The sequence below is a fragment of the Antrostomus carolinensis genome, unplaced genomic scaffold, assembly GCF_000700745.2.
Source record: "Antrostomus carolinensis isolate BGI_N321 unplaced genomic scaffold, ASM70074v2 scaffold20308, whole genome shotgun sequence".
NCBI lineage: Eukaryota > Metazoa > Chordata > Aves > Caprimulgiformes > Caprimulgidae > Antrostomus > Antrostomus carolinensis.
The window spans coordinates 14,478-41,336 of record NW_010335278.1 but is presented as its reverse complement, the minus strand read 5'-3'; the positions used below and the strand labels follow the sequence as shown (position 1 = coordinate 41,336).

At 35.9% G+C, this 26,859-nt stretch overlaps 1 protein-coding gene across 1 annotated transcript in view; it reads left to right on the top strand.

The window, feature by feature from the left end:
• The window catches only part of LOC104530030 (protein quaking), a 68,636-nt gene extending 53,428 nt beyond the window's left edge, over positions 1-15,208 (top strand). Inside the window, exons 3-6 of the mRNA XM_010174501.1 lie at positions 5,048-5,135; positions 7,521-7,793; positions 10,366-10,440; positions 15,020-15,208. Coding sequence (XP_010172803.1) covers positions 5,075-5,135; positions 7,521-7,793; positions 10,366-10,440; positions 15,020-15,036 — 426 coding nt within the window. The 5' untranslated portion in view covers positions 5,048-5,074 and the 3' untranslated portion in view covers positions 15,037-15,208. The remainder of the gene's footprint in view (positions 1-5,047; positions 5,136-7,520; positions 7,794-10,365; positions 10,441-15,019) is intronic.
• Positions 15,209-26,859: the final 11,651 nt, after the last annotated feature.

Below are 26,859 nucleotides of genomic sequence, written 5' to 3'. Positions count from 1 at the left end.
GCCTGGGGTGGTGTTACTTTTCTTCCTAGTAGCTGGTATAATACTGTGCTTTGGATACAGAATGAGAAGAATGTTGATAAAACACTGATGTTTTAGTTGTTGACAAGCAGCACTTACACTAAGTCAAGGGCTTTGCAGCTCCTCATACTGCCCCACCAGTGAGTGGGCTGGGGGTGAACAAGGGGGAGAGGGGACAGGTGGGACAGCTGACCCCAACTGACCAAAGGGCTATTCCATACTACATGACATCATGCTTGGCAATAAAAAGATGGGGGAGGGAGGAGGAAGAGGGGACATTTGGAACGATGGCATTGGTCTTCCCAAGTAACCATTATGCGTGATGAGGCCCTGCTTTCCTGGAGCTGGCTGGATGCTTGCCTGCCGATGGGTAGTGAATGAATTCCTTGTTTTGCTTTGCTTGTGTGCCTGGCTTTTGCTTTACCTATTACACTGTCTGTATCTCAACTCACGAGTTTTCTCACTTTTACTTTTGTGATTCTCTCCCCCATCCCACTGGGAGGGAGTGAGCAAGTGGCTGAGTGGTACTTAGTTGCCAGCTGGGGTTAAACCACGACACGTACCCATCTTTTGTGTGTATCTTTCGTGTATAAGTAAGAAGTTAAACCGTATGATACCCCTTAAGGGCTCACTGTATGCGTATGAGAATCTTAGGCATTTAAGTGTCTAATAATAGTTTCAGAAGCATTAGTTAAACAAAAGAATTCTCTGAGGATCTTTGGGTATCTGAGATTGAAGTATAGCTTGGACATTGATAATGAAAATAAGTAAATGGAAAAATTAAATGGAGTGCTTTACCTGAGCTCCCTATTTCATGACATGAAACAAGCTCTTACTAATCGCAGTTTATTACCACTGTAGGAGACAGAAATTGCAGTTTTAACTGGGCATCAGTATGGTCAGCATCGTATATTTCATTTGAAATTGTTTTATTTTGGGAAGTTTTTCCCCAGAGCCTTAATTCAGGTGGTACTTGCAGTTGTTACTAGTGTTTTGAACCTTGTGACTATTAATCTTACTCTGAAAAAGATTAGAAAACAAGTTACTTAAAATGATAGTGGTCACTGGCATTTGGTCTCGTCTTCACATCTTTTTATTGCTAGCCCAAGTAGAGCTTGAGCTACTGTGAGTACTGTCTGTGTTCACAAAGCAGTAACCACTGTTGCCTGCGCAGTTGGTTTTGTTAGGATTTACTGCTTGTATCTCTTCAGTATTTGTATTCAGTGAGCAAGTACTTACATTTGAAGAATTATGTTTGAAGATACCATTTAGGGTTTTTTCCTTAATCTGCATGTTATATTGTACATGAGAAATACAAGGAAAGCACTGGAGATTTAAGAGAATGAGAGGTTTGAGTCAATCACTTGAGCTTCAACTTAGTAATGCAAATCTGGCTTTAAGTGACCTTATTGATGTTTGCTCAAAGTAGCTTCCTTTGGTACAAATGACTGTGCTTTGTTGTAGCTATTGTACAGGTAATGTACTGTCCCTTTAGAGATTGCCTTTGTATCCCTGATGCAACCTCTCTTTGCTTTAACAGAGATTGCCTGCAGTAATGCCTGGAGCTAAGATAGATTGCATCCCTGTGTCTCATTTGATCATCTGTCAGCCAGGAAGAGAGAGGACAGGGCAGGCGAAAACATGCGCCCATTGCTCTGTCCCAGCTCTTGGACATTTCAGGGCTTGGCTATGGGTGAATGATGTTCAATCAGAGAGCTTTATACCAAGGAACGAGGACATGGCAGCATATCTGAAAGGGTCCTGACCACATCCGTGACTTACGCCTTGAAGAGAGGTGGCAAGCGACTGTTGCAAATTTAGGGTGTGAGGGGGTGGCAGGATTTTGAGCAGTACTAGTGGGGCGGTGCAAATAGTGCTGAGCACCCATGTCTTGAGAGGTGGTATTGTACAATGAACAGTGCCATCTTCTGGGAGGAGTCGGAACGATGCCCTTGTGGTCAGCATTAAACATAATTTTTAAAGTTTCTTTGAGGTTTTGTTTGGGTTTTGTTCGCATTGGGTTTTTTCCTCTCTCTCATAGATGCTTTGAAAAACAAAATACTAGGGGTTGGAAGACAGTGTTAAGGTCTCGTAATACAAGTGTACATCTTATATTAGTGAGTTATCACTGATACAGTCTTTAAGGAGCAGTTTTAAACTATGTTTCAGAATCTGTTTAAAAGAACAAAAGTTTGTCAACTGCTGAGCAGTACTCTAGAGAAGTAAATCTCAAAAATAAAAGTTAAGGACTTGGTCTGCTTTGTATGCTGAAGTCCATTATTATTTTTGTAAACATACTTTGTAAAACCTAGGTAATTGCAATGTTTTCTTACAAGAAGCGTAGTGACCTATAGGAAGACGTAAGATGCAAAATAAGAATGATTACTTTGTCTTTTATTCTTTTAAGTTGTTATAACTCCTTTTGGCAAGGTCAGAAGGGAAAAATATTTTCTGTCTTAAAATTATTATCCTATAAATAGTTACATTTGGGAAATATTCACTGTGGTGCAAAATCTGGGATTAGAGTTACTAAATTTATCATTGCAAGTGGAATGTAAGATTCAGCATTTACTGAGACTCATTAATTGTGTCAGATCAATCACCTGAACTCTTATTTGGAGGAAGTGAGCAATTTTAGTAACATTAATGGAACTATATGGGAGATGCAGTTGACATTGTGAGGAGATTTTTTTTGCTACACATTTTCAATTAAATAAATAAATAAAGGAACTCAAACAAAAAGCCAATAACAAACTATAACTGCTATGGGGGGAGGGGAAAAGAGGAATCAATGTGTTAAAAATCTTCATTAGTAAAATAAATTAAAGTATATCCAGAATGACAAGAATTTGCTCTGGATAGGCAGATAGATTTGGATTTTTTTTTTTTTTTTTTTTTTTAATTGCATTATGATTGTCTAGGTAATTTACCAGCAAAGATGTAATGGAATAATAGTTTCTAAAAAAAAAAAATTAAAAAAATTGCATGTAAATTGTAAGTCTCTTCTGAGTATGTCATATTAAGCATGCTATAACCAATACATTTTGTGTTTCAGAGGGTCTCATTCTAGTGACTATAGAATCTGAGATTTCTGGATAGTACAGTACTTAACTGTACAATTAATTTGTAGTTAAAATGGTAATTGAGTGTGTATGTACTTTTTCAATATTACTGTTAGCTTGGTCTGGTGCATGGTGTTTAATATATAAAGAAAATGCCTACCTTTCAGTATATTCTGAATGTTTAACGACAGCATAAGCTGTTACTGTGTGTAAACTTTGTGTTAATGCAAGTCCCCAGTATTACAGTCAGGACTTTCATTTCTGACCTATGAAACTAATTTAGTGTTGACCCATCTTACCATGTTGATTTTAAGTTGCTGATAGAAATCAGATGCTAAATTTCCATTGCAAGGAGTGGTGGTCCTTGAGCTTGCCTCACACTAAGTACTGTATTTTCTTAGGTACAGTTTAAAAACTTGTCCTGTAATTTAGTATTTATCCGTAGTTTGGGAATACAATATATATAACAATATTTTACTGCAAACTAGCCTGAGAAAATATTTCCCTGTACATTTGGAACGCTGTGTGTGGAAAATCCTATTAACTTTTAACTAGTCTGAGATGATGTCTCAGCAGTGCAGTGCCATAATGGACACAAAGGTATTTAACGGAATTTTTAGTGGTGGTGATTGCTATTCTTTGTGGCTTTTAATTCTGTTTTTTTGTAATCACTCATGCTCTTGGAAGTCCCAGTTCAAACCATCTGTAAGATTTGTAGTTTAAGACGGGTGAACAACTCTGAAATCAGACTTCAGGATCTTCAGAGTGGATGGCAGAATATGTTATTAACCAGGTTCCCATTAACTTGGAAAATGCTGTTCCAAATATCTGGAAAATGTTGGGTGAATAGGCAAGATAAGTAAATAATATAAGAAATCCTGTTTAGAAAAGGAAGAATGCAATGCAGCTGACACCGAAATTGCCCTCAACTGGCATTCAATCCAAGAAGAAAGGTGGTGATTTAACATTAAAGGAGATGCTGACCATCTTTCTTGGGTTTCCTATATCATAATCTTGTTTTCTGGTTGATAAGTGTGGTGGCTTCACTTGGCTAGCAGCCAAAATCAGCTCTTTGCTCACTCTGCCCACGCCCCCCAAGGGACAGGGGAGAGAACTGGGGGCAAGGGTAGCTCTGTCCCAGCTAAAAACCAAGACAATACGATGTAGACTAAACAAATGGTAGTATTTCTGGAAAGGTGGATCAGAAAAAGTCTAGTCTTAAAACTGTACTAGTTAGAAATATTTTTGTTAGTAACTGAAAAAGTGGGATTTTTTACTGAATACTGCGTAATAGTTATGCAAGCTGCAGGATACCAATGGAGTAGATAACTTCAGGGAAGTAATTTCTATTGAAGCAAAACCAAGAATAATGTATACTCTGTCGATAGTAGTTATATTCCAATCAGAATACATCTATATGTGCCACAATTGTGAATTCTGCCTTATAGCACTTGTTGATGGTCCTGTTTGGAAAGCTACTCAAATTTGTTGTTTATTTTTTGTTTGCACCCAAAGTAGTCAGTATCAACTACAGTGGAGTAATTTACTATAGTAAATTAATAAGTTGCTAAAATTTGTGGTGTCTCTTCTTCCTCTAGCTCAATAATACAATTTTTTAAAAGATCCCTTTAGGAGTACATGAAAATGTTTATTCTAACTTGAGAAAAAATTTCCTTAAACAATTTATATCAAACACAACTTGCACTTAACTCTATTTTTGTAATTTATTATACGAGCCATTTCTCATTTTAAGATATTTATCATCATGACTTAATGATAGGCAACAGGCAACTTGCACTTAATTTTAGGGAAAAGTTGACAAAGCTTACTGGTTTTGTGACTAATGTTAAGCAGGTACTTTGCTTGGTTAAACAGTTAAAACTTGAAGGTGTTTTATTCTAGGTCCTTTAGATCTTGCGCACTAGTGAGTTAATAAGCCTGTCTTTCTTCCATCTTTTCACACGCAGGCAGAAGGAGAAGACAGCCTTAAAAAGATGCAGCTGATGGAGCTCGCAATTCTGAATGGCACCTACAGAGATGCCAACATCAAATCACGTAAGCATGTCATAAGCTTGAGGATCAATGCCCTAGTAATGTTTGCAGGTTTTGATTCCTAAAGCTACTTTTTTTAGCAAATGTACAGTAGCAACTGTGTTGGGAGAATGGAAGGCAGTAAAAACCCAATAGAAGAGCAGGTAGCTATTGGGAAAGGTCTTCTGGAGATAAGTTGTGTCAGTTTTCTGTTTTGTTTTGGGATGGTTTTTTGGGAGGTTTTTTCCCCTCTTTTTTTAAGCAGAAAGTCTTGGTTTAAATATTTACAATATATAGTTTTTAAAAAAATCAACCAGATTCTAATTAAGCCAGATTTTTCTGTTTTACAATCATTTTTTCCTTAGTACATATAAAGGACAATAGACTCCTTTTCAGTTTTATTTTTGGAGATTTACTTTGAAAATGTTAGATGTTCAGGTTACTGTGAATATATTTTTCTGTATTTTATTCCTTCCTTTCATCTTGCTTGCATGTGTCCCCCCAATATTACGTTTTTCCAACAATTCATCAACTGATTTCACAGCTGAGTTCACAGGGATCAGGGATGTAATGAGCCAATATTATGATTTCTTCCATTACATTTGTGTGACAATGCTTTTGCAAATGCATGTATGCACAGGTTTACACTTGAGAATTAATTACATACACCTACTAATGAGAGCATATACCTATTATGTGTGATACAAAATATTTTCTCTAGTTGGAAATCTAATTTCTTCTGAAAATGTAGTTGCTGATACTGTTCCAAAGTAAATTTTTGCTGTAGCTGTGATGCAGATGTCAAATGTTAGCACAGTTAAATCAGTCTTTTCACTAAGGGCCTACTGATATTTGCAAATTTGTTTCTCGACACAGTCACCATTTCAATGTTGAATATGTTTAGAGGTTGGAATGCAGCTAGGTCAATTTGAGAGTGCTTACACCAGTGTAATTATTCTAATGTGAAAAGAGACATAAGCAAGGGCTTTTACCACTACAATGGTAGTGGTAAATCTTGCAGCCCTAATGAACACTGTAATTTTTAAAACTAGATTAGTTTAAAATATATTGTAGTCTCTAAATTACTGCAAATTTATAAGTAAAATAGCTTTCAGGTTAGTTTAAATTGATGCAAACTGTTGCATAGAAACCTTTATATTAATTTGAGCAATTTCTTTATCTGATCTATTCCCATTGGTCTATTGTATCAGTGTAGCTGTGAAGATGGATTTTTTTTTTTTTTCATTTTTTGACTTGCGTTTTTCACTTTAATATCACTTTTTGATAATAAGACAATTTCACTGTTTGTGTTTTGATTTTACTGAAAACTTGAAGATATAGAAGCCATGCTGGTTTATTTCCATTTAAGAAAGGAAATAAAAATGTTTGAGGGGGTTTTTTTTAATTATACATTCAGTCTGGGCACTTTTGTTTAAAAAATAAAAATAATTAAAAAACCACAACAATCTCAAATCTAAAAAACTTGTGCCGCATTTCTCGTTTTCAGATCACCTCTAAGTTAATTAAATCACTGTAGCTCAACAGTAGTGCATAGAAATCTATAAATTATGCACCTTTAGGATTGACTGTTACCAGCTGATGTTTTCGTGTTTAAGAAGCTGTTCATCTTGTATGCCAACAGGCTTCAAATAACACTTAATGAAATGTGCTAGCACTGGGGTTTTTTTGTTTGTTTTTTTGTTTGTTTGTTTTTTTAAAGCACCTATTACCTATTTTCTTTAACCTAAGCAAGGCCATAGTGAAGTTTTAGTAGAAATAAAGCATTTTATTTTGGGGAATTTGATCTGGAAATCACTTTTGAGTCTATTTTATTCATGCTAGAGTAGGAGAGGAGAAATGCATTGTGTTTCTAGGTCATTTTTGACTTCACTGATCCTGGAAATTGCAATTGTGTAGATATTTAAAGAAAATCTTTAAGACTTATAAAAACTGTAGACTCATCCAGCAGCTCTGCATAACTGAGTATCTGTGGACTCTCTAGTTGCACTAAGTTTTGTACTCTGTATTTGATTATGACAATATTTTCCTATTATCTCCTGCATGCATCTGAGTCTCATGCAGTCTTGATAGCATAAATGAAGAAATGTGGTCTAAATGGAGCTTTTGTGCTGTGTAACCCGTTTGAAAAATCTACCTCACTGTTTTACAATGGCTTTTTTATTTTGCATGTTCATACTTAATCACACTGGAAAATGGAAAGCTGTTTGCATTTGAATGGTGTGCTTTGGCACTGTGTGATCAGCGCATGTACTAATGATTTCCTTTTATTTTTCTTCTTTCCTACTTTTCCCCTTTTTTCCCATTCTTTCCACGTTTTGTACTGCTATCTCCATACTTTCCTCTGAATTTCTTTGCTTACTGTAGCAGCCCTTGCCTTTTCTCTTGCAGCAACAGCCCAGGCTCCAAGGATTATTACTGGGCCTGCGCCTGTTCTCCCACCAGCTGCCCTGCGTACTCCTACGCCAGCTGGCCCTACCATAATGCCTTTGATCAGACAAATACAAACCGCTGTCATGCCAAACGGAACTCCTCATCCCACCGCTGCAATAGTTCCACCTGGACCCGAAGCTGGTTTAATTTACACACCATATGAATACCCCTACACGCTGGCACCAGCTACATCAATCCTTGAGTATCCTATTGAACCTAGTGGTGTATTAGGTAAGATCTTTGTACGCGGATGACTGGAGAATACATTGCTTATGCTTTTATGATGTTTGCAAGGTGGAGGTCATGGGGCTCAAAGAAAAAAAAATATGAAGAAACAGTCTTATCTCAGGTGTATCAAAACTGCCTAGGAAAGCGGCTCAAATGGTGTTACTCTTACACATTTTAAATGTGTTTTGTGTTATTAAATGTGTGTGTTTAGTATATTAATAAGATTACTGAAAATGAAATCTTAATGTTTGCGTGATAGTAGATGGTGGATACATAGGCAAGGAAAAACAACCTGAATAGAAGTTGATGTTTATTATGTCATTTGGGCTCTCATAAATAACAAGTTTGTTTGTGTTCTCTTTAATGTAAATTTATTTCCAGTAATCTTTGGAAGAGAGAACTTGCTGTTTTGCTACACCTTTTTAGTAGCAAAACTGGAGAGAATGGAGAGGTCTTATTTCAGTTTGTTGGAGTTTTTGCTTCTTCATTTAGTACACTGCTGAAATCTCTCCTCAGTGTCAGAAAGCTGTAAGTCATTTTGTAAGCAGAAAATAATTTCAGTGAATGAATATAAAGCAAACTCAGTTCTGACCAAAGGATGATACAATTGGCAGCTTTACTGATGGCTTCTTTTACATACAAAGTCCATCATTCCTAATATTTCAGATCATTGATTTGCTGTGCGAAGGTGACAATGATAAAGCAGCTCTGGCAATTCAGTTCACTGGTCAAAATGGAGCAACCATTTCCAATAGTTTCTTCCTTTCCTACCCTCTACAGAATCTAAATAATCTTTTCTCTTCAGTTTGTTTTGAATTGCATATGACCTTGGAGCTGCATAATGTTGATTTTATAGGACTTTGATCTTACTTTGCTCAGTGGCAGTTATTGATTTACACAAATTCTAAACGTCTCTAATGAGCACTGGACAATAAGGTTCAAAGTCAATATTTTGTTCAAAGTATTGCAAAAAACCCAGTGTTTCACTTAAGTGACAAATACTTGTTAGAGTTACCTCTATGTGTGCATGTTACCACATTATATTTTGTACAGTAAAAAATAAAGTGTATTTCAGACTTCTGCCTTTCAGGATTAGTAAATCAATAATAAAAATTTTAGTATGACAAAAATATGTAGACAGTATGCCCCCCAATCTGCGAGTCCACTTGTGATACATCCTGGGGTAAAGTCACAGTTATAGGCATCGTCATAGTAGCTGTCAGTTGCTGGTTAGTGGCAAACCCCCTCTCCTGAATTCAGTTAATAGCAAGTAAAGAAATATGTCATTCAATAATAGTGATAATTTAATATGATGCAGGGAACTTTGATTTTTCACAGAATTTTCCATAAGGTGAGAGAAGGGTAAAATTATTCCTAAAATGGCATCTGAAACCATTCCATGCCTTTGGGCTTAACTGTGAGAGCACAGGTGTATTGCTCAAAACAGATCTCACTAAATAATCTTATTTAAAAAATAAAAGGGAGCAGGGAGGGGGGCATGAAAAAGACCACATTCCCACTTAGGTAGCATAGAATCAGTAACTCTTAATACATCTGCTCTGTTATCTGAGCAATTGTATAGAGCTAATTGAATTAAATTAGTTTTTCATTGAGTTTTATTTCATAATATACTCATTAATATTATGCTATATTTCGTCCATTTTTGTGGTGGACCTTTAAGATGTCTTAAAATAATGGTATTCAACACGGCAGAGAAATGCATCCCTATTAGTATTTTTGGGGATATTGGTGTTGGAATCAAATTCTAGTTGGTGACTAACTTTTAATTCCCTTCCTTTTATCTTCAGGTATGGCTTTCCCAACGAAAGGCTAAGAATTCAAGAACGGTCTTAACTGATCCTTCATCAGATCTGAATTTTAACAAATGCTTAGTTTCAGCAGCCTTGAAAAAAGCTTGGCCTAGCAGTCAGTGACTTACTTGCACTTTTTTGCACATAGATTTAAAATAAAATAGTGCTATTAATTTGGATTAGCTCCTATTATTACAGAGTAGCTGTAATTTATGAGTGTATAGTAGTATACTGACTGCTAAGTGTTCTATATAGTGTTTGCTTTACTAATCACCTAATTCATTGCAGTTCATACTTATTGACTTAAAGTTTAAAATCACAATCTGTAGGCTTGAAGAATTGCTTTAAAACTTTTTTTTGTGGTAGAACTGGAAGTGATCTTAAGGTTAGCAAATTGTCAGTATTAAAAGATGGCATTATTTAAAATAGTCCTGCTGCAAGAAAGGCACTTCAGTGAATATGTGACTAGTAAAGCTTAAATGTGCTTGGGTCTAATAGATTTCATGAAATACTGTAATTTTGGGATTGTAAATGAATGGATTAAACAGGTTAAGGCCAGGATGTTTAAAATAAATGCAATATTAATCTGCACAGATAAACTTCTTTTTAAGATTAAGATTTGAAACTACTGTGCCTTAACTTGTTACTTTTCTTAAAATGAACTTTTGTAGTTAATGGTCATTTAAATCCATTTTGATAAACCTGCTGTTAATGTTTTCTTTGAATGTTTTCTAACTTTGTCTTGGTAATTGCAATTTAACTAGGTGCGGTGGCTACTAAAGTTCGAAGGCACGATATGCGTGTCCATCCTTACCAAAGGATTGTGACCGCAGACCGAGGTTAGTTTAGTTCTGCAGTTCTTGTTTGTAAGAAGTGCTTTGAGTGTACATGAGATTTGCAACACCACAGCTGGTTAACCAAATACCCTATTCTGACCCATTCGTTATTTTTCTCAAAAATCTGAATAGTTAATATTTTAAAGCTTTGGGAATGCTTGCAGTTTTAAAAACATTCTGTAAACTTGGCTTTCCCAGCTCAATTAAATATATAAACTTTGTGATGTATTTAATATAAATCCTATAACTGATTCCCTTTTAAAAACTGTTTAAAGAACCATCTGCATCGGGAAACACTATGAATTCAGTGCTGCAATAATTAATTTGGTCGTGTGTCCCCCTTCTCCCCCCAATTTGTTCTTTTAATTGGTGTGGAAATATCAGACTGGTGTTGCAAAATAAAATGAATGGATGGTTGCTTAATGAGAAAGAAGTAAAGGAATAAATGCCTCCTGTCTGTGTCTGGAGAAAACTGAAGATTTAGATTCCTTTTTTTCCAATAAACTTTTGAGCCACTGTACTGTATATTTTGAGGAGGATGCATGTTCTCAGATACCTGACTGAATTCAGAAAGGTAAGGGCTGTGAAGATAATACTTCAAAAGTTGTTTAAGTTTTAATTACTAAGGGTGGGGGAAGGGAGGGTGTTTATTTTTTTTTTTTTTTTTTTTTTTCTGAAATCTACTTCTTGGTATTTGCCTTTTGCTGCTAAAACATGTAACCTGAAGGAGAAGCAACTTTTGAAGTCCTGTTGGTGAGATGACATCCAATATTTGGGCATCTCTCTTTAACCCTTGAATGGAAAGTAAATCTTCATTTTTCTCCTGTTCCTCAAGTGTAATGCCTTTGGACCCCTGAATGAAGTATTTAAGCTTATTGAGAAAAGTGTTATTTTCGGTTTATTGACATTGGCTAGGAAGCAGTGTGTGGGCTGAGCTCTTATCCCATCCCTGCTGCTGACTCACTGTGGGTTTCGGCAAGTCGTTTAATCTTTCTGTGTACTTTTTCCCATCTGTAAAATAAGGATAATAATACTTCCCTACCTCACAGGGGTGTTGTGGGGGTTCTTGTTTTGTACAGGGCTTTGAGGATGCAAAGCGTTATGTGCCAAGTATTATTATTCTGCTCTCATCAAAATCAGTGTTGTGCAGGCTTCCATGATACTGTAACATTCAAAAGCCAGGTGACAGATCTGACATCTCCCACCATTGACTACACTTCACTTCTCACAACCTTCCATAAATTAACTACAAGAAACAATACAGATTTCAGTCAATACAGTAAAAAGGGCCCTCCTGGGTATTTGCTATATTTACACAACACTTTTGACTTTCATATGATCTTATGCTTTATAGAAAGTATAAAGTTGGTAAGAAGACACTACTTAAGTTTTCTAGAAGATTGCTTCTTTTATATCACCACATACTATTTACAGCTCATTGGCTTGTTCTCATTCCTTGAGAAATCTGCAACAGATCAAAGTAAGGACATAGACCACAGCCCATGTTTACAAAAAAAAAAAAAAGGAAATAGAAAAAACATTAAAACCTATCTGAAAGTTTGATCTGATGTTGAAAAAATCAGTTTTTGCTAATGGTCTTTCATGATCTGCAATGGTAGTTTCAGGTAGCAGGTGAGACTACCTTTTTTTTTGTTTAATTAGATGCTTGCCTGAGACAACTAGTAAATATACTGATAAAGCACAGGCGGGAGAGGAGGGATACCAATTTGTAGTTTATGTTCATCATTGTAGAGTTTACTCAACATAGATTTTAAATATTTTACAAAGGGCCTAGATGTTTCATTTGGGCCACTTATTGAAATTGAAATACAGCCATTTTCTGATAATACAGTGTTCTTCTTTAGCAATATTGGAAGCCCACTGTTTTAAGTAGATAAATAAATACATGTGGCTTATCTCCTGTGGAATAAGTCATACATACCTCTATCTTTTAGCATGAAAACCATGCTGATATTTCAGGAGAACATTATTTTGAAGTCTTATCTAAATAAGCCTAGCATGTATTAAGAAACTTAAACAAAGTTAATTTTACAACTGTACTTAATTGTATTTTGAATTTGAAATCCTAGATTATCACTGCACAGATTTAACGGTTTCACAAAAGGTTTTGAAGATAACTTTGTTCAGCAGTAAAACAGTTTATTTTGATGTGCTAAAATTATGTTCCAGAATTAAAATGCTATCAGTATTTACCACATTCACCTATTTGGTTGTTCTGTCACCAATATACTGCTATAGCTATAGTCATGAAAAGCAATGTCAGCAAACCGAAATACTTTTTTTTCAATGCAGAAACTTTGAAAAAAAATATAATTAAATGTCACTAAATCTATATTTGCATTCATTGGGTCTAAAGCTTTTTAAAATAAAATTCTAAATTGACTTTCAGATGACTTTATAGTACTACTGCATTCACTTTTTAAGTAGGTTTTTATTCTTTGCATAGGTTTGTTTTTTGTTTGGTTTGGGTTTTTTTAGAGATAAGCACTGCATTTAAAGCAAGAATCCCCAAATGTGTAAATGTGTTACTCTTACAACTAAGCATTTAGAATTGGTGAAGGGTTGAAAACTATAGCTCATTTTAACTCAGAATAAAACCCCCGTTTATAAATAATACAAAATCGAATTTGATGCATATAACAAAGAGACTGACTGATTTAATTGTAATAAACTGTAAATGGTGTTGCACAGTTGACAAACCTGTGTGTACTGTAGAAGGCCAGAGACTTGGCAGAGGATGTATCACAGGTGTACTGGTATTTTTAAAAGGTAGCTTGCTTGATTATAAACTCCACAAGAAATATTAATGCTGAGAATTTCCTTGAATGTTTTATCCAAGCCAACTGTCACATAATTTATCTATACATTTTAATACCGTTTAATCAAAATTGTAATCAGTATCAAAATGCTTTAAGAGTCTGTTTCTAGTATACCTGTAAAGTGGTGAGATTGTGCCACATAAAATATTTATTTTTGGTTTTGCTTATTTTTGAAACAGCCGTTTTAATTTAAACAAATCCCACTTAGCATGATTCTGAAAAAATTCAGGGAGCATGTGGTCTCATTTACGTTACAGTAGTAATTTTTCATAGTGTTATGAACTGTATCCTAAATGATAGGCCATTTTTATTATGTGAAAATAAATCACCCACAAGAAAGATTGCTAAATCGATGCTATCTGTGAATACTACACATACTGGACTTCATTTTATGTAATGGCACAAATCTGACTTTGCACTGAATACCTTTCTCACTTTCATCTCCTCTGCCTTAGTCAAAATGGCAACAGTACAAAAACTTTATCAACCTCAGAATTTATTAGCTATAATTAAGCTGTTGAATGAGTCTTAAAAAAAATTTAAAAATCATACTACTGTTAAGTGGACCAAGTTTGGTGAAGGAGAATGTGAGAGAATGATTAAAGAAGGAACAGCTCAAGAACATTGGGAATGATAACTTTCCACTTGAGAACTTTTTTTATGTTTTACTGTAATTTGTTTGTGTTTTTGGGTTTTATTTTTTGTTTTGTTTTTGTTTTCTTTTTTCAAAAGAAAATAGTATTTACAGGTGGCTTCTTTTAAAATATAAAAATATAAAGCAGGAATATATATGAAATGTCAGATTTTATTGTATTTGCAGAGTATTAGCTTTGAAAATGAATAAAGAGAGCTGTTTGTAGTTTTAAAATGCCTTATTAGTATCAATTAGATATTTTCTCTATTTTTTGATGTACTTAGAGCTTTTTAAGTATAGACTTTAAAATGGCAGGACTTTTACAGTGTTTACATGCAAGTGCATTTTATAAGTGTCCTATATGTGTAAAATAGTATTTTGAACGGGAAAATGCTGGCTAAAGTAGCAGGCTGAGCGTTTTCCTGGTTCCCACGATGATGCCTACGTTGCTAGACTACAGTTTAGTATTGCTTTGTATCATGAGGCCAAGAAATTCCATGTTGTTTGTAAATAGAATAAATGAAAGGCAATAAAAAATTTATTGAACAAAACCTCTTTGTTTGGCCCATAGTTTGTTGAACCAAATTGTTTCTCTTAAGTCCAGAATTCCTTAGATGACTCCATTCTTTTAACAACCAGTTATTAATAATCACATCCATCATTAATAGTTGCTTTAATGCTTGCACCTTGGGGAGGTACTAATGCTTAATAGCAGTCAGATACTGATGCTGTGCACTGACTGTTGTTCCAGGAATCTTCTACCCAGTTCCAAAACTGTTCATTGTTTTTTGTTTTCCAATTTCCTTCATCGACTGCTACTAACCATTAGTCGTTAGTCGTATTTTATCTCTATTTCTCCTGTTAACCGGTTTTGTGGGAGCGGGCTTCTCCTTCACGTGTCCCAAATCATGATGGAGGGCTGTCATGATTTTATTGCATTCTGTAGATGGTGTCAATCAGTATGTCAGAATTAAACATGCTTGTTTTTTTTATTAGTTGTGATTAGTTTTCATGTTGTCATTAAGCCGTCACTAGCTGGAACTAATCTCTTCTCTATCTTTTCTTTCTTTTTTTTGTTTTGTTTTTTTTTTTGTTTCTAACCACCCAGCCGCCACCGGCAACTAACCTATGACCTTCTGACCTCTGAACTCTTCACCCAATGATGACCTGACCATGCCTGCCTGCTGATCAGTTAACTGGTAAACGCCTTTGCTTGCCTGTCTTCAGTGCAGCGAGCTGGGGCACTTGTCCGTTCGTCTTACCATCTAACAAAACAGACAAAGAAATTGTTGTCCTCCAACTCCGCTTTTTGTTGTTCTCCTGTTTGGGTGAAAGTGGTTCTAGAACCTGCACTGAATAGTAGTAAAGCAATAAGGTCCAACTCATCCCTCCGCACTGATCATCCTCTAGTGTCCTGCCCCAAGCGAACGGTAAGGAGGCCTCGCACGAGATGGAGACAGATGTCCCTTAACTACCCGATGACAGAGGCAGTTACTGTGAGAGACTTCTAGGAATATTTTTCTTCTCAAACAAACAAACAAAAAAAAAAAAAAAAAAAAAAAGTCGTCAAAGCTCTCTCTGAATGTACTGTGTGATGATACATCATGCATGAACCTTTGGTCAGGGATGTCATTGGGGAAGGGATTCCAAAAGTATTCAAAATTTGATATGCTGTTTAGTCACTACCGGTGCCCTCAAAGGGCAGACCTTGCAGCCTTTTTTTCTATTGCCTGCCAAATTGGACGTTTTAAAGGAAAGTGTGCCATGAAATGCAGATTACGATGACTTTTCAGAACTACATTAATGCAGAGAACAAAACAGCAACACTATTAAAGCAAAATCTGAGTTTAAATTATTTTAACCATATTTTAATCTCCTCAGAAGATTACATGAGAACAAGGTACATGCATTATGTGTCACATTACTGGGCAAACTGTTCAAATATTTTTTTTAAACTTCCCTGTATAGAAGAAATTTCATTAAGGATGTAAAAGCCATGCTTGCCTATTTGCTGTATACATGTAATGAAATTGTAGATAAGTGTAGTGCATTGAAACAAAATGAACAAAAAAGTAGATACTTTTACTATACAAGGGTGCTGGTGCAGAAAAAAAATATATTTTTGGAAATGTAGCATTTTATACTTTCAAGTGTTATAAAAAAAGAAAAAAAGAACAAAGAAACCCTTTATTTCATTAAATGATTTTTTCTGGTGGTTGTCAAGAAACAAAAGACCAAAAGAGCCTTTTAGTCTTTCTTTTTTATTTTTTAAGTATTGGAATAAGTCTAAAGAAAAGGAAGTGCCTTATTTTCTTCATGGTCATTTAGTCAAATGTCTTGTATAATCAGCTTCTCCCTCAGACAAGTTACTGCATGCCACTCAGTCGCCCAGTATGTGAAAGAAGCTGTGAGGAAAGACAAATGATGAGTTGACCATATTAATTACCTGATTTTTGCCATACTAGTGTGATATGACTTTGCCAAAATCTCATTACGTAAAATATTTGCTAAGTTTTTGTTAAACCAGCCCATCGTTATTTCAACCACTCTATTTTTTATTTTTATTTTTTTTTAATCATAGCAAATGCCGTACTTGTGCAATGTAAACCAAAGGGTTCCGTGATACAGACTGTCTCATGCTAAATGGGACTATTAGCTGACAAATGTTTGTAGAGCTGGAAGTATGTCATTTTTGTTCAGGGATGTAGAGGAGTTTTCTTGATTCTGGTTGGAATCAATATACATCAAATATAGGAGGCTTCGGCATCACCCAGAAAACTGACGTTCTGTGGATAATGAAATTGAAAGTGCTTGGCTAGTTTTCGGTTATAGTCTGAGCGTTTCCCCAGTTTCCACAAGCAGCTCCTGCAGAGGCAAACAGCATGCAAGTTCTTTTTCAGCTCTCCTTTGACTATTGTTAGATCTGCCTGCTGTCTTTTCTTCATAGGATAATCAGGAGCGAAACATCAGCTGATTGTTTGAAGTCCAGCTATATTTTATTTTTAACCTTTGTTTCCACAAGAGATTCATAGAGCTGGGCAATTGCAAGAGCTGAAGCTGTTGAATGCACAGTATTTAATTCTGAAAACATTAAGTATTACTTTGCCTGGGGCTCAGTACTAAACTTGGCAAATATCAGGTGATAACTTTATTCCCCTCTCGTCAACTTATTCTCCTCCTGCAAATCTTCACAGCTTCCAAATGAAAGGTCAATAGTAAGCTAAGAGGGCTTACATTTTTAAGCACCTGCATGGTGACCTCATCTAACATCTTGTCTCACCTGGAAATAATTATCAGTTTATTTACTATGCAATAGACATTCATCCTTTCGTATTCGGCTAGCTTTTTGTTTATTGTGCCACCGGCTTTGTCTTCCTGTTACACATACAGTTGTGTTGATTTTACTTACAGTATATGCTGTGCCATTTTGATTTTATTTTGGTTGGTTGGTTGAATAAACTTGCGACACTCGAACATTTGAAGAGAGATTTGCTAAACAATACCAGTATTTGATCCAGTTTCATCTCAACTATGATAAAACCTGGACATTTTAGATGTTTATCAAAGGTCTTTTACTAGGGGGGAGGGGAAGTGTATGAAATAGATGTGTGACATGTGAAAGTAATGTTTGCTCTGAACAAACTTCTGAAAATTTAGTTGACAAAATTTTGGATCAACTTAAAAAAAAAAAAAGCATGACTTTTGAAATCTCTGAATGCCTTGGTTCTCAGTATTATCATTCTTTAATGACTTTTTCTTTATTAAAATAAGTAGTTTTAAGACTTCTTTCTGACAGTATTATGTAATTTTTTTAGAGTGGGTAGATGGGAGTGTCGCTTGTATGTAACCGTACAGATGACATGTATTTGTCTATTCTTTATTATCTTAGTAGTTTCATGCTATGTATGTACCATAACCAACCTATTGCCTATGAGAAACATGTAAGATAATGTATTTACAGCCATTGTTACAAGTTTATAATGTATTTTTCTATCTTGTTTTATATGTATGTTATATAACATTCAAAAGAATTTTTTTCCTGATTGAGAAAAAAAGGATACAAAATGCAAAACCCACAATTTTGATAACTGAAAAATTGCCAATTGTTTTGCAGTACTTTATTATATTGGGAGTGTTGTCTTTTCTTGGGCTTTTAGTTAGCTACTGGATGAATACATTAGACATATTTGGGTTTTAGTTGGGTTTTTACATAGCTTGCATTTTAATTCTTTGGTTCTTTGCTGTTTCTATTAACCCATAGCATTATTTTAATAAATGTTATAATACCAACCTACTAACTCTGGACTGTGTCTGTTTATTAACCATTACATGTTTAATTAAAATAAACAAATAAAGACGGAAGAATGTAAAGTCTTGAGTTACTGGACTAACCCTGAAGAACGTGACCACAGATAACACAACGTGACTTGTTTTTATGTTGTTTGTCGGCTGACATTCTGCACACTACTATTAAGTTGGCTTTGGTCATTCTGGCCTTTTACCTTGGGGGATAGGTGCCAGTAGAAATGGGAACAAAGTAGCATTTTTTGAGGCATTCTTCTTGTAGAGTCTTGCCACTTGCCTTTCAGCATCTGCATTACTAATTCCACACTTTCTTTTTCTTTCTCTAAAATAATTACTGTCAGCTCACAGCAGAAGAGCAAAGATGCCAGTGTATTGGTAAATTGTGACGGTGTACAGAAACCAGTTTGATTCTTTGTTGAACCATTTAGAGGTTGCAGTTAATCTCATAGGAGTTTCTGATTTGTTGGTTTTGGCACCTGATTCACTGTTGCATCATGTGATGTTTCTAGGCACAAAATACGTCTAGATAGAATTACAGCACATTGAAATAGAAAATCTGGGGGTTTTCCTTTCCAAAAGTGCCTTATTTTCTTCATGCCACACTATTTTTAAGTAACTCCTTTTATTGTTTGTTTTTTTGTACTTCTGCTATAGTCTATCAGCATTGCCTAGCTCAGGGGAGTACAATTTCTGTAAGCCAAAGGTCAAACTGGATCATTTCCTAATGACTGCAGAAAGTACAAAAATACACCTTTTGCTGAATTACCAAGCAACAGCCATTTCAAATTCCAGGGCTGCCTTTATGTGATCTTTATCCCTGTGGATGACTGTAGCAACATGAATGCAGGGAATTGAAATGGTGAAAATGCTGTTTTGAATGTACATCTATGCAAATACTTTTACAAAAAGAAGCTCTCTTAAAGCTTCTGCTGTCTGAGGCTCCTTTGCATATCCTGGGTCGTCCTCCTAGATTTGTAATCTTAAGTGGACGGTAATTACAACTAATGTTGTGGGAGATCCTCAATGTAGATCACTTTTCAGGTATCAACAGTTTTTGTGAAAGCCCTTTTTTTTTTTTTCCTGTAGATAGTAAAAAATCAGATTAGGAGTCTTTGCATCTGTTCAAATAACTAATTTATGATGCTTCAAACTATGTATCTTGAAATCCATGCGATATAAAACTTTAATTTTAAAAAGTTCTCATAGTATTGGTAGTAGGTAAAATAGAATGCATCTTTATTTTATGGAGAAAAAATAGTCTATCTCTGATGAAGATGTTTGTTAATGGCTTGTAGCTCTTTGTTTTACAAAAATGTATAGGTACAGTTGAAATATCAATGCATTTAGAATAGTTTCACTTGTACAGAAATCTTTTTAATTTAACAGGTCATAAATATGTTACTATCCTAGAAGTCAGCCACAGGGACAGGACAAAAAAAATAGATGTTTATAACATAACTTCAGAACGTTTTGATTGAATAGTGGCACAAGTGTCATTTCAGAACCAACAATTTATATTCCTAAATAATTATATAGAGGCACACATTTACACTTGGTGAAGTACTCTAGTACAGGTGAAATTATTCAGATTGGACAAAAGATTAATATTTTATGTTGAAGAATATTTTGATTCACAGAACTACTGCTTTTCTGTAATATTTTTATTATTTTGTATTTTTATTAGATGGGAACTACTGTCATACTTGGTCCACAGTGCATTTTCATCTCATTCTTCATTATATGCAGTAGTGAAAGTTGCTGTGAGTTTTGAAGTACTTTAAAGCTGAAGGACAGCAAAAAAGGAAAACTAAAAAATCAAAATTTTGTACTAATTATTGTTGTCCACCAAATGCATTTCTCAGTTTACCTAAGTGCTTGTCTGAAAATATAACTGTTTTGTACTTTGCCTGCTTATAGGAAAGGAACAAGCCATTTCTAGAATTGATTTTGAGGATGGCTTCAATATTGCTACATCACTGAAGCTAGGTTGTTTGTTTTCTTTATTATTTTTAATCTGGGGTTATATTGTCTTTCAAAGTAAACATTTGAAAGATCATATATTCAAGTCAATTAGAGAGTTGCTGTTCCATCCAATAAAGTGGGATTTATCTTAGGGTAATTTTATTTATTTATTTATTTATTTATTTGGTAGGCTAGAATATAAACAAAAATATCCTGGAGCCTTTCAATATAAAATTTGAGCAATGCTATCCACTTCTTAAAAGCAAACTGTTGTACCAAAGTAGAACAAATTTGTTTTCTCCAAGAGTGGTTTTTTTATGTGTTATCAATCCAGAATATAGTCCAGAAAGAGTCATGAGGGACGTCTTTCAGATGTTTTTAATGAAGATATGTTTGGTGTATACCGACAATATTTTATTTGAACATATCTTTTAAAAGTATGTCCAAAATCTGCATGTAATGAATGGTTTATTCCCAGATTGTACTCTTTGAGGGGGACCACTAAAAAGTTTTCTGCCCTGAAAATGCAGGGAAACATTGAAATGTGTTGCCATCCATTAAGAAATTACTTTAACTTGGGGGAAACATGAGTGTATGAAACATAATTCTCTCTGTCTGAGTAAAAATAGCAGTCATTATTAATAGCGCATTGTACAGGATAGAATCTGAGATACACATTCCTAGGGCTGAAAGTACAGAATTGTTATTGGAATTTCTATTTTCTTTTTAATATATTTGATATATTTTTTTCTAAAACACTGTCCAAATAACACATGAAGCATAACATTAACACATGGTAATCAATGTTGAATCAAACTGGTTAACGAAAGTACAGTGCTCTTCCTTCTATGTGCCTGTGCACTAATTGCAGGTGGTACGGTTCTGCCTAGGAGGTGGGTGTTGGGCACAGCAGGTTGCAGTGCTAATTTTTTGGTGCCAGCAGTTCAGATGTCCGTCTTTGACAACAGGCTTACTGGGAGGAATCTGACTCCCAAGGCAAAGCTTAACTGAGATCTGAAACTCTTAGAAGAATTAACTGAAAAAACAGCAACAACAGAACAACATATATATGCTTTGACTTGTATTATGGTAGTTTGTGTGAAACATTTAAGGTTTTGTTTGTGCAAAATAATGTATTCTGAGGGGAAAAACAAACATGGACATTGCGAAAACACATGTAAATAAAACACCATTTATGACTGTACATTATGTGCAATAAAGTAACTGGAAAAAGTGCATGTACTTTATCCTGAAAAGCAAACTGACAGCTCTCAAAGCTGTAGCTATAGTTTTATTTTCTGAAAAGTCAAATTTTATTCTGTATCTAAACAGCAGAATAAAGAATGTACATTTTTCACACTTCAATTTTCATTAATGCTTTTAGCAGTGTTGTGAAAGATGTTAATTGTTGAAGAGGCTTACATTTTTATGGTCATCTGATTGCCAGGGTATTTTTTGCTTAACAGTTTCTTACTGCATATGCTGCTGCTGTTGTCTATAACTGTAAATGAAGCAAGCATGCATTGCATACCCTAAACATGCAATACACATTTTGAATATAGATTTATGGATGCACCGATTCTATAAATTTCTTAAAGACAACGAGGTGACTTTGATGTTGTTGTACTTCTGTAATCATTGCTGTTTTGACTGTTTAGAGCAATAAGGAAGAGGAGTACTACTTTGTAGTAAAGCTAACATAGTGGTTTGGGCGGGAGGTTCTGGTTACTATAGAAAATGAAGAAAATCTTCTACCCTACCTAGTATGAATCTAGTGAGAAACACTTTGGAGAAGAAATAGATTATAGTGTTCTAAAATTTTCATTAATATTTATGTTATGATATCTGGTTAGAGTTTAAGACAATTTCTTTTCCAAGTTGTTCTTTGCTAAAGAGCCCTCCTACTTTACACTGCTTAAATCAAAAATGGTTTGCTTCAGAAGTAAGTGTACAGTAGATAAGATTAAATATGGTGTCTTCAGGAGTCTGGTAGAATGGAGGAGAGGAAGCTAAATACCAACATTTAGGTATGCTTCTCCTGTAGTCTTCCAGGCAGGAAGAAAAATACTGCATAATTGGCATGCCAAGATGCTTTCCATCATGAGTCTCAACAAAGTGGTGGCATATAGTCGCATCTGAGCTAGCTTTAACCTTGCTAGTTCATAGAATGTAGAGATTAAGGCTATTCAGGATGTGCCATTTGAGAAGGCAAAGCAGCCCTCAACACCTTTGCTGTTACATTGGATGCAAACCCAAGCATGCCTGTGTGCTGCCGTCCTGGCTGGAAGTGTGGGCACAGCCTCACTTTCTGTGCTGTCTTTCGCTACACTGTGCAAACCTCCTCCTTCATCCATCCAGATCCCTAGAAAACAGAATTGTGGTGATCTTCCTTATCTCTTGCACCAAGTCAGTCTGTCTATTTATGATCATATTCATGCTAGGAATTGCATTTATCGGTCTACAGATTAAAGTTAGATGTGGAATTTAGTGACTGGAAAATTTCTGTCAACAGACTTTACTACTGTTCTACCAATGCTTTCTGCATAGTGTTTTGGTGTGTTTACAGAGGATGGCCTGATGTTACTAGATGTCTCCTGAATGTTTTTTACTACAGTTACTGTAGCCCTCTTGAGGAAATACAAACTTAACCATCATCTGTGTCAAATAACGAGAGACATTTGTACCAAAGAGTACAAAATGCAGTGTCTGAAATGTATGTCTTTCACTTTGACATTCAAGTCTACCAGCAAAAGTAAAGATACTATCTAATTGTTTTCTCAGCATCCATATCAAGTTCTCAAACAGTTTAAAAAAGACAAACTGACAGCTAGTTCCTGTTGAGTTGAACTCTTACAAAAATAACCAACCAGAAATAACCAGTAACTCCCCAAACTATACATTTTAGAGTGTTTGTTACAAAATGGCATCTATTTTGCCTTCTTCAATTTCTGTCACTGCATTTTTAAAGTGTTTTCATCTTCAGCAACAAACAAGTTTTAATACTTTGAATAGTAAACTGGATAAACTCAGAGGTGATGTTCAAGGAAAAAATGCCAAATAATGGCACAGCTCTCAACATTGCATCATTCGAGCACCTCATAAGTAAATGAAGGTGCTTTCTCTAAATTTCATACATTTGTAAATCCCTTATGCAGACAAGAGACTAAGCAGAGAAATTACTCTTGCTAGTGGGACCTTTTCAGACTGAATTCTCTTGATTGTTCCATTTCTGAGGGTGCCCTTTCTGAAAGAGGTGGTACTTCCACTGCCTGAAGCTGGGAAGATCCCAGGTCCTCTTGCTGTAGGTCAGTCATTCAGCAAGCAGTTGTCCCAGTGTTACTTCTGGTTTCCTTTCATAGTCTCTCAAATTATGAAAACAAAACCCCATCTTTTGTATGTAGATCTTTTTGTATCATGAAAGATGTGTCAGTCTCTACCTTGCAGGGCAGTATTTTAAGGGGGTGTTTTTTAAATTTAAGTCATTACAGTAAAAAGGTGGCTTGTGTCAGCAAGAGTATTATGAGAAATGTTACCGTACAATAAAGATACTAGTATCGCTATTTTGGAGTCTCAGGGAAAACATTAGTATAAAATTAAGATACTAGTATCACTATTATGGAGTCTCACTATATTATGTACATTAGGAATGCACAACATAATAATAGTGTAATATTTACTTGTTAGTTGTGTATACCTTTCCAACTATGATTTCCAGATTCTGTTGTTTGATAATTTGTAATAACGGGCGAAGTTGTTTTCATGGGACTAAGAACATACCTTGGACAGTTCAGAGGTAGTGAGATGTCAAGATATTGCAAACCACTCCTACGCATGTGGCTTTTCAGGGAGCACAGCCTTTTTCAAAGGAAGGTTTTTAAGGTCTTGGCCTCAGGTGTTAGGTAATAGTATACATGATAAAATTGTGATGCAGGAAACATAGTTTATTTGCTAGCCTACCTGCTAATCTCCAAAAGTTTGAACATGTGTTAACAATTCTGAGATGTTACTGCATGTTAATTGCCATGGCAAAATCCATGTCCTGTTTGTAACATGGGTGCAATCTGGAGACCTTCGCATGCACGCTACTCTAGTAAATCTCTGGATCATTTCATACAGAGGGGATCCAGTACTGCAGAGGGGCCACAGGGGCACAGCATGCATTGCTTGCATGCTCTTGTGTGACTTTTGCCATATAACCTTAGTGATGAGACAATTTTGATTCTTTCCCTGAAAGGCAACAAATGAAGCAGATCTTCAGCTTTGTTTCTGAGAGAAAGTAGGAAATGTATACCTATCTGGACTGAAAGAAGATAAAGAATGACAATAATGTCAGAGCTTTGAATCCTGTCCTGAACAGATGAATAAAATTACTTTGGACTTTATATGAGTCAGGAGGAGGAGACAAACCTAAACAAGAGCAGCATTGTGAAGAAGCCCATGCTATGTTGACAAGAAGTTAATCAGAGACTGTAGGCTGGAATTTTAAGTGGAGAAAAATGAAATTATCTCAGTCCTTGAAGAGCTGATTTGCTGTATCTCTGTCTTATCTTAAGCAAACTTGCTAATTTATCTGTTGAAAATCTTTCCTTTCTTCAGCATAATTTGAATTTCATGTTCTTTTCTTCAAAGATTCTGCCCTGCCTCCCTATGTGCTGTCTTACATTTCAGACAAATTCTCCCTTCGTTAGGATGGCCAGGTGGCACAGTTCAGTCTTGGTACAGAAAGGCTACAAGCAAGACTTCAGGTCTAAATCAGGATGTGCAAGTATGACATTATTTAGAAAGCCTGTTTTAAATATAAATTACACTGTCCAAGCAGATGGAAGAGCAATGTCTCAATGGTGAGGGCACAGATGTAACTGTTGGAACACCTGGATTTGAGATGCTTCTTTCATTGCTGATGATTTGTGCAATTTTGAGCAAGACCCTTGCAGCCAAGTCCACAAAAAAAGACAGTTACCTCAGTGGGAATCAGGCCTTATTCAGGTGTTGAAATGATTGCCTAGGTTTTCAACAGAAGAGTCTTTTTATGTTATTCCATAAAAGGAAACAACATCACCTTACTTTCTTTTGTCTATTTTTAGTAATATCATCAACAAAAAAGAAAGCCCCTGGTAGCCAGAGACAACAAACCTGCTTAAGTGCAGAGGGGAAAGTATTGGTCAATAAATCCCCATCTTTCAGCCACACCCATAGCAACTAGCTTAGCAGCTCAGCTGCTTGGGTATGTCTCTCTCTGCATTTTCACGTGCGCCACGTGTATGGTTGTGACTTAGACTTTTGCAACCCCCAGCTTTCCATAAAGCAGCTCAGTATTGTTTCACTCAAGTACCTTTGTTGCTCTTGTTCTGAATCTTTGTACCTCAGTTCCCCATTGATGAAATGAGGTTAATAGGAGTACCCCAGTAGAGTGGCAGCTGTGGATGATTGTATTCAAGACTGTGGAGTGCTCAGATAGTACAATGCTGAGTGCTCTCCAGTATCATCACAGTGTCCAAGTGTCTTATGATCTTAAATCTTGTACTTAAAAATAAAGCATGTAAGTGAAACAAAATACCTTTGACTTCTTACTTAGTCAAGCCCAGAGTATAAAAGGGTTGCACAATCTCCTAGGCCAGCTGAGTCCTAATCTCAGACCAGATTACCTCAGTGGGTACCAGCAGTGCCAGAGATGGCTGTCTGTTGCTTTGGCTTGATTTGTGCTCATAACTTCCTCCATCCTGCAGGCTCACTGTTTTTCAGTTGGGAAGTCTGAGAAGAGGTGAAGAGACAGGGATGCAGCTGCAGGGAACAGCACTGCTTTGCCTCTTCACCGGGGGAAGGTAGAAGCAGGGAGTGCTGATTGCACTTGAGACCCAGCAGGACAGGCAAGATGGGATGGTATTGCAAACCTGCTTGGTGGAAGTCAAGTCTTTCCTAGCACAACATAGGAGACAGGCATGGTGATAGTACTAGAGTATCTAACAAACCACTTTTTAGTTGTTGCTTGTTTGTTAGTATCATCAGGCAGCGTAATATCCAAGTTGCTTAAATTTTCTGCTGCCTTTTGGGGAAATGCCTGTCTGCTCCAAGAACTCTGGTGTTCACAGAGCCCACTGAAGAGTCCAGCACACTGATAGTCTCGCTGATCTTTGTGTGTTGAGGTTGAGTAGCTTTGAGCTTTTGACTATAGCAACCCTGATACCATTACAATACAGTGATAGTGTAATACATGATGCCCTTTACAAATCTAGATTTATTATAATACACAGTAAATTCAAGGGGGCAACAAGGCAGCGTTCTGCATTAGTGTCCAAGGTGCACAGGTGTTAGTGGATATAGGAGAAGGTACTTGTGACATACACCATCTCCATTTGAGAGCTGAACTTAAGAATTGGGTGGCTTTTTTCAAATCCACATCTGAGTGCTGCATGTTCCCTTTTATTTTGTTAGTGTTCTTCTTCCTTGAGCACATTTGGGGACAAAACTTAGCATGAAACCACCAGGTCTCCTCTGCAATCAGATGAGGTTCTGATCAACTCGCAGGCTACCATATGATATTTGAAACTGAAATGCCTTAAAATAATTAACTTTGAAGCAAGAACAACGTTTACAGCCTCAGGCTTGTAGCTGTGAATTCTTACATTTGGGACGCCAATTTTGCAGTGAGCTTTCTACTTGCTTCTGAAGGAAAGAGGTAAA